The 11,972-nt window shown below is 51.5% G+C and overlaps 1 protein-coding gene across 1 annotated transcript; it reads left to right on the forward strand.

Annotated features, from left to right (window-relative positions):
* The first annotated feature begins 10,330 nt into the window (after positions 1–10,330).
* LOC121765559 lies at positions 10,331–11,056 on the forward strand. Its single transcript, XM_042161763.1, has one exon. It carries the CDS (start codon positions 10,331–10,333, stop codon positions 11,054–11,056), a length of 726 nt encoding a protein of 241 aa, XP_042017697.1.
* Positions 11,057–11,972: the final 916 nt, after the last annotated feature.

Genomic DNA, 11,972 nt, shown 5'->3' on the forward strand with positions numbered 1-11,972 from the left:
AGGGCCTCTGTGCAGTTCCTGACTATGATGAGGTTGAGAGCGGCGGTCTTTGGCATCAGTGGGGACAGCGCCTCTGGACCGGATGGCTTCTCGTCTCTTTTCTTCCAGCACTGTTGGGACATCGTAGGAGCAGAGGTGGTGGCAGCAGTGGCGGACTTCTTCTTAGGAGCTCCCATGCCCCGCAGCTTCACGGCCACGACCATCATTCTCTTTGCCGAAGAAGGCAAGCCCCGGCGACCTGGGCAGAGTACATGCCGATCAGCCTTTGCAACGTGACCAACAAGATCATCTCCAAGATCTTGACATCGCGTTTGGCGCCGCTGCTTCCTCAGGTTGTCGCGCCGACCAGAGCGGTTTGTAAAGGGTCGCTTGCTTAGTGATAATGTGCTCTTGGCTCAGGAATTGATTCACGACATCGGCAGGTCGCTCATTCAGAGGCAAAGTCGCCTAATCTGGCCCTCAAGCTAGATATGGCTAAGGCCTATGATCGAGTGTAGTGGCCTTTCCTCCTCCTGGTGCTTGAGAGGATGGGATTCCCGCCGGGGTGGGTGAGTATGGTCGATCGTTTCATCTCCTCTTGCTGGTTCTCAGTGCTCGTGAACGGGGCTCCGGCAGGTTTCTTTAAGTCTACGAGGGGACTTCGCCAGGGAGATCCGTTATCGTCGTCGCTGTTCGTGCTTGCCTGCAGATTATCTTTCGAGGAGCTTGAACAGGCTTGTGGACACACATCCCGATATGGAGTATAGGTGTGCAAGGCGCACCAGCCATATCCCATTTGTCTTATGCCGATGACGTTATCATTTTTGTCAGGGAGCACAGACAGTCCGTGGAGAGGCTGGTTCATTGTCTCGAGCACTATTCTGCCAGTGTCGGGTCAGATGGTGAACAGGGGAAAGGGTAATTTCTACCTCTTTGAGAAGTTCGACGCTTGGGCGGCTGAGGTGGCAGAGGCGAGTGGATTCCAGCAGGGATTCTCTCCCTTTCACTTACCTTGGTGTCCCTATCTATAAGGGGGGGCTGAAGGCCGGCTACCTTTAGATATCCGACAGAAGATGGTGGACCGGATTCACAGCTGGTCTCACAGACATCTTTCTCTTGGAGGGCGCCTCGCTCTGATCAAGAGCACCCTTGTCACCATCCCTCTTCACATCTTCCAGGTCCTGAAGCCGTATCAGTACTGGATGAGAGAGTTGGAGCAGATTTTGGCCCGGTTCTTTGGGGCACAGTTGGGGAGCAGAGGAAGATTCACTGGGTTAGCTGGAAGAAGAAGATTTGTCTGCCGTTGGATGAGGAGGCCTCGGCATCCGTCGTTTCCGCGAGGTCGTCAAAGCTTTCAGCATCAAGCTCTGGTGGAGATTTCTCGCGCAGGATTCACTTTGGGCGCAGTTCACTATGCGCAAGTATTGTTTCCATGCTGGTCGCGCTTTCATTTCTCCTTACTCTGTGCATGATAGTCCTATCTGGCATCGTCTCACGAACATTAGGGGTCAGGTTCATGGTCTCATTAGGTGGTCCCTAGGCGAAGGGCGGATTAGTTTCTGGGATGACGTGTGGGTCGGGGATCTCCCCCTTAGGACCTATTGTCCGCCCGGGACTGATCTTCCTGCAGCTAAGGTTTCTAGGTTCTGGCATGATCATACTTGGCATGTTGAAAAACTGCATGATTATCTGGCTTTGTATGGTGTGCCTTTGCATGTGTTGGATCTTATCAGGGCTGTCCCGATTGAGGTGGGCAGGCAGGATGTGATGCGATGGAGCCTCACTGGCGATGGCGAGTTCTCGACGGCCTCAGCTTGGGAGCTCATCCGCACACGGTCCCCTAGACATTTCGAACTTTGCATGGTTTGGAATGCTGGGCTGACCCCTACCATCTCTGTCTTCATCTGGCGCCTCCTCCTCCACAGGCTCCCTGTTGAGTGTTATGTTCAGGCCCGTGGTATCTCTCTTGCATCCAAGTGTCTCTGTTGTGTCTCTTCTATTTCAGTCGAGTCGTTTCAGCATTTGTTTATGTCGAGTCCTCTGGCGAGATCGGTTTGGGATTACTTTGATGGCTGGTTCCCTTACATCAGCACACACATTCACACGTGCACTGACATTGCACATAGATTAGGTTTTTGGTGGAGGTCCTCTCACAGGGCCACCGCCTTGCACATTAGTTTCATCATTCCCTGTTTGGTATACTGGTTTATCTGGACGGAGAGGAATAGCTGCAAGCATCGCGGCATTTCTTTTCGTTCTTCACATGTTATTTGGCAGGTTATTCGGCACCTGCGGATCTTGGTGGCGGCGGGTGTGCTAGTCCCCCTTCATTGGCGCGGTTCCACCCCGGCCGTTGACTTCATGCCTTTGGCTCCTCCTCGCTGGCGAGTTCTGAGGTCCCTGCAAGTGCTTTGGCATCCACCCGACGATCCTTGGGTGAAGCTGAACACCGACGGGGCCTTTACTAGCTCGACGGGACAGGCAGGCGGTGGGGGAGTGGTTCGGGCTCAGACGGTTCTCTCTTGGGGGCCTTTGTACGCCTCTCGCAGCTGGGTCGGCCTTCGAGGCGGAGCTTTTAGCTCTTCTTCACGGGCTGACACTGGCTATGCAGTTCTCCTCGCATGTCTGGGTCGAGATGGATGCGGCAGCAGTGGTCGCGGTGTTCACTTCAGGACGCGGAGGAGCAGCGGATGTGAGACATCACATGGCTCGCATTCGTAATTTGCTCGCACAGATACAGTTCATGTTCTCTCACATCTTCGAGAGGGCAACCGACCAGCAGACTTTTTGGCAGGTAGGGGGGGTCCAGACCCCTGCCATCACCTTCTTTGATGCGGATTCAGCGCCTCGATATTTGAAGTCGCTCGTCAGGATGGACCAGTTGGGCTATCCGAACTTCAGATTCAGATATCGAGATGGATGACTTCTTCACTTGGTCCGTGGTTTTGATTTATGGTTTTTTTATTGCCTTTGGATTTGGCACGCATTTGGCCATCATCCTTGTTCTTTTAGGATGTATAGCTTTGTTATGTTTATTTTCTCTTTAGTTAGATGGTTAGTACCCGGTCTGTGGGGATACCATAGTAGCTTTGTTAGCTCTTGTGTTTTGTATCTCCCGTGCGGACCGAGTCACTTTTGGGCTCGTCTGATGTATGTTCTTTTGGTAATTTTTGATATATACAGGTTGGGGGTCCGCCTTAACCCCCCGCCGTGATGGTGTTTGAGGGAAAAAAAAAAAAAAAAAAACCCTGAACCAAACCATTCATGCCTTTGCATGCAAATCACACACACTAAAAACACACAATGCTCTCTAGCTTTTCGTTTTTCCAAAATCCGATTTCGTCTTTGTTTGCGTTTTTCGTTTAACTTTTTCCATTCATCTTCTTCGTTTGTGTCTTAGATTCTGTTCTACCGTTTTATTCTTCGTCGGTGTCGTGTTTTTGGTCGGCGTCTTCTTCGTCCTTTTCCGGCGTTTCTTGCCGTCTCTTGGTCGCGTCAGTCCTAGCAGTGGTGTTGGAGAGGTTCAGGGAGTCAGTTTACAGATTTTGAGAAGTTTTGGTGGTGGTCGGAAAACCTTCACGGACTGCCGTCAATGGCGGACCTGCCGCCGCGACGCCTGCCGGCGATCCTTCAGCGACCTGCTGCGGTTTCAGTACGTGGGATGGAGGTAGACTCTAAATCTTTACAGCATACGGCAGGAAGTTTGGAAATTCTACCGACTTCGGAGCTCGCCGACGAGAAGCTTTTGAACGTCTCCGATCACTCAATGTCGGCTGAAGAACTTGAAGAGGACGATTTGCTTGATGATGAAGAGGAATATCAAAAGGAACTAGAGGATCAGAAAATCATCGACGCAAAAAATGGCCATTTTGAAGATGATCGGCTATCTCCGATAAAGAAAACGGTAACGCCGGAGGAGGTGGCGACATACATTGCCAAATCGTTTGCTGAAGCTGCTCTGTACCGTGACGAGTTCTTGGGTGAGGAGGAGAGTCGACGCATGGGGAAGGAGCAGCTTCACGTCAATCATGGAAAAGGTGGCTGTTCACCAACTCCACATGGTAGTGCATGCTTCAATCACGTCGGGATGGAGGAGTTGTCCCTCGTGAAATGCACAGCCGCCAAGATCTTGAAACATGCTAGCATGGGAAGTGAACAAAAATTAATTAAAGTGGCTGACTCTACAACCTTGGGTAGTACAACAAATCAAGGATGTACTCCTTGTTTTATGGAAAAGCTGCAATCGCAGCATGTCTCACCAACTGGACAGGGGCGTCTGTTTGATGAGGAAAATGCCTCCCTTGATCTTGTGGAGGTTCGAACCCTGGTGGAAGAGCAAATTTCTTCGGGCCAGCAATCTGGGCCTCCGTCTTTGGGCCAGGAAATGCATCGGATGGCAGTTGTGCATGGCATTGAGAATGGAGAACAAAATCAAATTCTTGACCTTGTTGAGGCTCGAACCCTGGTGGTTCAGCAACATGATTCGGGCCACCAAAACGGGTCACCGCTTCTGGGCTCCTCCCCTTATACACCGGGCCAGGTTGGTTCCCCTTCTAAATCTTCACCAATTATTTCTTCCACCACCATTTCGACCCAATCTCACAAGCCCAATACCGAATCCAGTTTCAGCCCTCATCCCCCAGCCCAAAACCACACCCTGCAGCGAAAAAAACAGCAACCCAATTCCAATTTCCCACTGCCCAAACCCCCAGCCCGACTAAAAAACAGACCAGGCCCATCCTCCTAATTTAAATCAACAGCCCACCCCTTAAAAAAAGACCCTCCCCTGCGGCAGTTCTAGCCGGAAACCAGCTGGCCATCACTTTGTTTGCTAACCATAACCAGCAACAAACGATCCCCCAGCAACCAGCGTCGTCCCCCTCCGTGTCGGCAAATTTACAACACATGGATGATAGAGAATTCCCCACTTTACCGAACTCCACAGCCTCACCATCTAATCCAAATGCTGCACAATCGGTTGTGACTAATACTCCACCTGATCCCTCTCATCAACATGTGGTTTATAATTCCAAGAGGTGGGCAGACATGGTGGATAAGGATGCACTTGCTAATAATGGAGTTGGAGTCAATTCCTCAAATGATCAGCCACTGAATTCGACCAAAAGTAACAAAGAACAACCAAATATTTTTTTCGGACGTTCCATGGCTGATGTGTTGAAGTTGGGACAGCCCGCCGAGGGTCCGATCTTGCTTGATCGAGAAAAAGCCGACAAAAGGGGAGAAGTACGCATTGTCGAAGGTAAACCGTGTCTTTTCTTTTCGGCTAATGAAACTTCTTTTCTTGCAGGCCGTATAGGACCTGCCATCGTCTGAAAATTCTCTCACTCCATCCCTCCTGCCCACCAAATTCAAAAGGCCCTAGGTAACCTCAAACTTGTGGGTTCTTTATCTTGGAATTTTTTAAATGCAAAGCATATTTTTATTCAACTTTCCGACATGCGCGACTATGTGAAAATTTTGAATGGTCCTAATAACTCGCCTGTTTGGTATGTTGAGCATCACCCCATGCGTGTCTTTAAGTGGACCCCCGATTTTGACCCCTTTTTGAAATCCCTATTGTGGCTATTTGGTGTAATATTCTTGCCTTACCTGTGCATTTATTTGAGGAGTCCTCGTTGATTGCTATTGGTGAGATGCTTGGTAAGCCTGTCCAAGTTGATCGGGCTACTATTACTAGATCTCGCGTCTCATTTGCCCGGATTTGTGTTGAGGTTGATTTGTCGCGCCCTATTCCGGAGGAGATAGATATTGATATTGCAGGTAAACATGTGACACTTAAGGTGAAATGGGATAAGATCCCTTTGTACTGTACCGAGTGCAAGCACGTGGGGCACTCGACGATTTCATGCTATGCATCTGGGAGGCGGCCTATGCCTCCCAAGAGGGACTACTCCCAAAGGCCGACCCCAAAGAACCGGCCTCCTCCCAACAGAGAAGGAGGGTCTCATCCGGCAGGCCCTAGTAGACAGCCTCAGGGCCCGAGGTACCAGCCTTTTGCTAGGCAGGCTACAGAGAGGCCTCCCCCTGAGGTTGGACAGCCACGGCGTCAGGAGAGGCGCAACCAGGGCGTGGTGATCAGAGAGCCGGCCCCTGGCCCCGTCTTACACCCCGGGCCTTCTTCAGCAGCTGCAGAGGGTTCACAGGCTGCACGGGAAGATGGCTTCGTCGTGCCTAAGATGAAGAACATGGCTAAGAACGCAGCAAAGCGCGAGAGGGAGCGAAGGAGACGCCAAGAGAAGATGCAGGCGAAAGCCACCTCGGAGAGGACAGTGTCAGACGGGGAGGGACAAAAGGGATTTGAGGGAGATGATTCCTCGTCAGGGAGAGAGCGGGCCTCTAGGTCCAGATCGCCTTCTATTACACGCGGTTTCGGATACGGTCCTTTGGCGATGGTTTTACATGGTGATAACATGTTCGGGGCTTTGGAGGATTTTCCCTTGGATGAGGCCGAGGTTGAGGGGGACAGCGATGACCACCAGGATCATATGATTTGTGAGGTACCGAACACGAGGCTTGAACCCCACGATCCGGTGCTGCAGTACATTGGACCCACTTCCCCTCCCGCAGAGGGTTCATCCAAGAAGGCGAGGCTTTCGGCCTCGGGAGCCTACTGAGTTTCCCATGTCTTCTCACTTCATGATCTGGAATGCCCAGGGGATAGCGAACGCTACTACCCAGGGCACTTTCAAAAATATTATAGATATGTACAGTGTTTTATTTGCCGCGGTGCTTGAGCCACAGACGGATCCCCAGTCTTCTTTCTTTAGTAGGAGATTTGGGTTGCAGTTTAGGTGTTCAAACACAAACGGCAAGATTTGGATTTTCTCTCACAGGGACTGGCAGGTCGAGGTCATTGATGACTCTGAGCAGGTCCTTCACGTCCGAGTTTCTGCTGCGATATTCCCTTTTTCAATCTATCTCTCCGTAGTGTACGCTAAGTGCTCGAGGGAGGGGAGATACGATCTGTGGAATAAGCTCAGGGACATCTCTCTAGCCACGGACGGGGCCCCCTGGCTTGTTGGTGGTGACTTCAACATCTTCTTGTTGGAGGAAGAGAGACAGGGCAGCACGACAGACAGGCACAGAGAGATGATGGACTTCGCCGACGCCGTTGCAGACTGCCAGCTACTGGACCCTGGCTTTGATGGCCCACCGTTCACATGGACGAGGAGTGGGCTCTAGGAGAGATTGGACAGAGTTCTTCTTGGGGAGCACTGGACGACCGCCTTTGCGGCTACTAGGGTGTGTTTTGGAGGTTGCCGGAAAGCTTAGAGCTTTTCCGGCCATGGCGGAACCGCCGCCGAGAGAAAATACGGGGATACAGTGGTCAGATACTGTTCGGCGTCGAGTGTCGGATGAGGAATGGGAGAGATCTCTAGCAAATATGGAAGAATCAGAGGCGGAAGAGGAGGTGAGCGATTATTCCGACTGCCCGTCAGATGGGTCTGTTGATTTCGCGGCAGAATTCCAGAAGGATATGGAGGAGCAGCGCTACGCAGATGAGAAGAATGGTCACTTTGTTGGTGTTCGTGATCAGATTCTGTCCATGTCCGGTCAGTTCGCGCGTCCGGCGTCGGAGTCTCCAACCATTGTTGAGGATCCTGTGGCGGCGCCTTCTAGGGTTTCTTAGCGAGACACAAAGCGAGAGCAGCCTCTAGGATGAACCTAGACAAAATCTTGGCAGATGGGGGAAGTGAAAGGGAGGGCGAGATTTGTGCGAATCTTGACAATTTCCAAACGTCCAATATTCAAATTCAAAAGGATGGGAACGGCGTGGAGATTGAGAGATTGCATGCTGAAAATCAGGGGAGAATTTTGGCAAGTCGTGGAGGAGCTGGTCTTAATTCAAATTTGAGCAATATTCGCGAGTTTGGAAAAACGCGTACAGCAGATCCTTCCTTATTTGGTGACAACGATTTAATTGGTAAGGTTGACTCTCCTGATATGGTGATGGCCGAGAATATTGCATGTAATATGGAGGAGAATATTGTGATTCATGGGGAAGAAAATAACTTGTTGGACCTGGTTGAGAATCGACCCCTGGCGGTGCAGCATATTGGAGAGGCTGCTGTTATCGGGCCTCCTTCTTTGGGCTCAGATAATTCCTCCAAGCACCAGGTTAGTTTGCTTACTGGACGGGTTTTGTCTCCCAGCCCAAACCCTCACATCCAAGCCCACCAGCCCACCGAAAATTCCCACCAGCATGTAACATCATGCAATCCCCAGCCCAAACTCCTTACCCAATCTAAACCACCGCTTGCTGCTAAAACAGCCAACCACTCAGCCACTTTGAAAATTAAACGCCCAGCCCAAGCAACAATTAAACATCCAGCCCAGCCGACAAATAATCCAACAACACGTTCCAAATTCCCACTTCCCATCTCTGCAGCCCAAAAGAAAAAGAAATCCTCCCTTTCCCAGCCCAACTCCCTTATCAAAAATAAAGAAATTGTTGCTGCGTTATTTTCTGATGTCCGACAAACTGCCAAAAAACAACATGTGCAGCTCCTAGTTTCAACTCCTCCTACCGATGAAAGCATGTTGGAGTTTCCTCCCTTGGAATCCACGGGAACTGCACAGCAAGTGGCTGCCAGAAGCAGCGCCACACCAAGCAGCTCAGCGGCTAACCCCCAGCCTGGAAAACAAACAGCCATGATTCCACCATCCCTGCCTGAAAAACAAACAGTTTCAACCCTCCCCAACCCAACATATGCTAACAAATCCAGGGTTGATTCTATAGTGAATGAATCAAACCGTGAGGGGGCTCCCACCTCCGTCCAAAAGGAACAAGCTGAAACATCCAATGGAGGGCAGCCTAACGTTCATTTTGGCCGCTCCATGGCTGATGTGCTTCGGTCGGGGCAGCCGGCGGAGGGTCCTATCTTGCTAGATCGTGAAATAGCCGATAAGCGTGGCGAGGTCCGCATTGTTGATGGTAAACCGTGTTTATATTTTTCGGCTAATGAAACTTCTATTCTTGCAGGCCGTTTAGGACCTGCCATCGTCGGCAAATTTTCACACTCCATCCCTCCTGCCCACCAAATTCAAAAGGCCTTAGGTAACCTTAAACTTGTGGGTGCAATGTCTTGGAATTTCTTGAATGCCAAACATATTTTTATCCAATTGTCTGATATGCGTGATTATGTGAAACTGTTAAATGGTCCTAACAACTCTCCTGTGTGGTATATTGAACATCATCCCATGCGTCTTTTTAAATGGACACCTGATTTTGATCCTTTTTTTGAGATTCCAATTGTGGTTATTTGGTGTAACATTCTTGCTTTGCCTGTCCACTTATTTGAGGAGTCCTCTTTGATTGCTCTTGGTGAGATGTTAGGTAAGCCCGTACAGGTGGATCGTGCCACTATTTCTAGATCGCGCGTTTCCTTTGCACGTATTTGTGTTGAGGTTGATTTGTCGAGGCCTATTCCAGAGGAGATAGATATTAACATTGCAGGGAAACAAGTGACTTTGAAGGTGAAATGGGATAAGATCCCTTGGTATTGTTCCGAGTGCAAGCACGTAGGTCACTCGGCGATAACCTGCTATGCTTCTGGGAAGCGCCCCATGCCTACCAAGAGGGATTACACTCACGGACCGCCCAACCAGAACAGACCGACTCCCAACAGAGAGAGTGAGTCGCATCGTGCAGAGAAGCCCCTTGCCGCGAGCTCTGCTGCTGGTAAACAGCAACAGGTCCAGCGGCAGCAGCCTAGCGTGGGAAAGGCTACAGAGAGGCCTCCCCCAGAGGTTAGCCAGCCTCCGCGTCAAGCGAGACGCACCCAAGAGCTGGCGGTCAGAGAGATGGCCTCTGTCTCACACCCTGAGTCTTCTTCTGCAGCCGCAGTGGGTGCACGGGTTGCTGAGGACAACGGCTTTGTCGCTCCTAAGAAGAAGAAGAATGCGAAGAGCGCTGCTAGTAAACAGAGGTGGCTAGAGAAGCGTCGGGCGGAGAGACGAGCAGCCTCTATTGCAACGAGGACAGTGTCAGACGGCGAGGGAGAGCAGGGGATTGAGGCGATTGAGTCCTCGTCAGAGAGTGGGTGGGGCTCTAGATCGCTCTCACCTACACTTCGACTTGTCCTCGGGTTCGGCCCACTAGCCATGGTGGTGCATGAGAACAACATGTTTGGGGCCCTACAGGATCCCTCTTCAGATGAGGACGCGCCCGATGTTGATGAGCCCTAGGACTCGATGATGACTGACATCTTCCCCAGGAAGATTCACTTCACGGAGCCAGTGCTGCAGTACGTCGGCCACACTTCCCCTCCCGCAGAGGGTTCACAGAAAAGGGCGAGGCTGTCGGCCTCGGGAGCTCGCTGAGTTTCCAATGTCTAGCCATTTCATGATCTGGAATGCCCAGGGGATAGCGAACGCTACTACCCAAGGCAGTTTCAAGAATATGATCGATATGTATAGTGTGTTGTTTGCCGCAGTGCTTGAGCCTCAGACAGAACACCAGCCTTCTTTCTTTAGTAGGCGCTTTGGGTTGCAATTTAGGTGCTCGAACACAAACGGCAAGATTTGGATCTTCTCTCACAGGGATTGGCAGGTCGATGTGATCGACGACTCCGAGCAGGTTCTTCATGTCCGAGTTACTACTGCTATATTCCCTACTCCAATCTTTCTCTCCGTAGTGTACGCTAAGTGCTCGAGGGAGGGGAGATACGATTTGTGGAATAAGCTCAGGGACATCTCCTTAGCGACTGACGGGGCACCCTGGCTTGTTGGAGGCGACTTCAACATCTTCTTGTTGGAGGAAGAGAGACGGGGCAGTACGACAGATAGGCACGGAGAGATGATGGACTTTGCTGACGCCGTTGCAGACTGCCAGCTCCTGGACCCAGGCTTTGATGGCCCACCTTTCACTTGGACGAGGAGTGGGCTCTGGGAGAGGTTGGACATAGTCCTTCTAGGGGAGCATTGGACGACAGTCTTTGCAACTACTAGGGTGACTCACTTGCCTAGGATCTCTTCAGATCATGCCCCTTTGCTCGTGCGATGCCAGCTCACTACCCAGATTCCGAGGCCATCCTTTAGGTTTCAGAACATGTAGGTACGGCATCATACTTTCAGGGATGAGATCGCCAGAGTGTGGGCAGCGGAGACGGGCTTCTTCGGCATGCTCAATCTTCAGTTCAAACTCAGCAGAGTGAAGAATTTTCTCAAAGGATGGAACAGAGAGGTCTTTGGGAACATCTTCGAGAGGCTGAGGGAGGCAGAGGAGGCAGTTACCGTTGCGCAGGCGGCTTACGACGGGGATCCCACGGGAGCCCATAGGAGTGAGCTCAGCCGATGCACCGCTCTCTATGTACTCTGCACTAGGATGGAGGAGGATTTCTGGAAGCAGAAGGCTGCGATTCGGTGGGCGGCAGAAGGCGAAAGGAATTCCAAATTCTTCCATGGGTGGGTGCGACAGAAGCGGGTGAAGTCACGGATTCACGCCATTCAGGCAGGAGGACAGACTCTCACGTCAGAGGACGATATCAGACAGTCGGCGGTAGGTTTCTTTCAGCAGCTGCTCACGACAGACGTTGAGCAGTTGGAGCAGCCGGACCTTGATCTCTTGAGCAGCCTTCCAGACTCAGTGGACCGCGAGGGCCTCTGTGCAGTTCCGGACTCAGATGAGGTGAGAGCGGCGGTCTTTGGCATCAGTGGAGACAGCGCCTCTGGACCGGATGGTTTCTCGTCCCTGTTTTTCCAGCACTGTTGGGACATCGTTGGAGCAGAGGTGGTGGCAGCAGTGGAGGACTTCTTCTTGAGGGCCCCTATGCCCCGCAGCTTCACAGCCACGACCATCATACTCTTGCCGAAGAAGGCAAGCCCGGCGACCTGGGCGGAGTACAGGCCGATTAGCCTTTGCAATGTGACCAACAAGATCATCACCAAGATCTTGACATCGCGTTTGGCGCCACTGCTTCCTCTAGTATTGGCGCCGAACCAGAGCGGTTTTGTCAAGGGTCGCTTGCTTA

Source organism: Salvia splendens, chromosome 14 (genome assembly GCF_004379255.2).
Source record: "Salvia splendens isolate huo1 chromosome 14, SspV2, whole genome shotgun sequence".
NCBI lineage: Eukaryota > Viridiplantae > Streptophyta > Magnoliopsida > Lamiales > Lamiaceae > Salvia > Salvia splendens.

Excerpts from the sequence above, each read along its gene's own strand:
- LOC121765559 (XM_042161763.1), top strand. The coding sequence starts at position 10,331 with ATGTCTAGCCATTTCATGATCTGGAATGCCCAGGGGATAGCGAACGCT.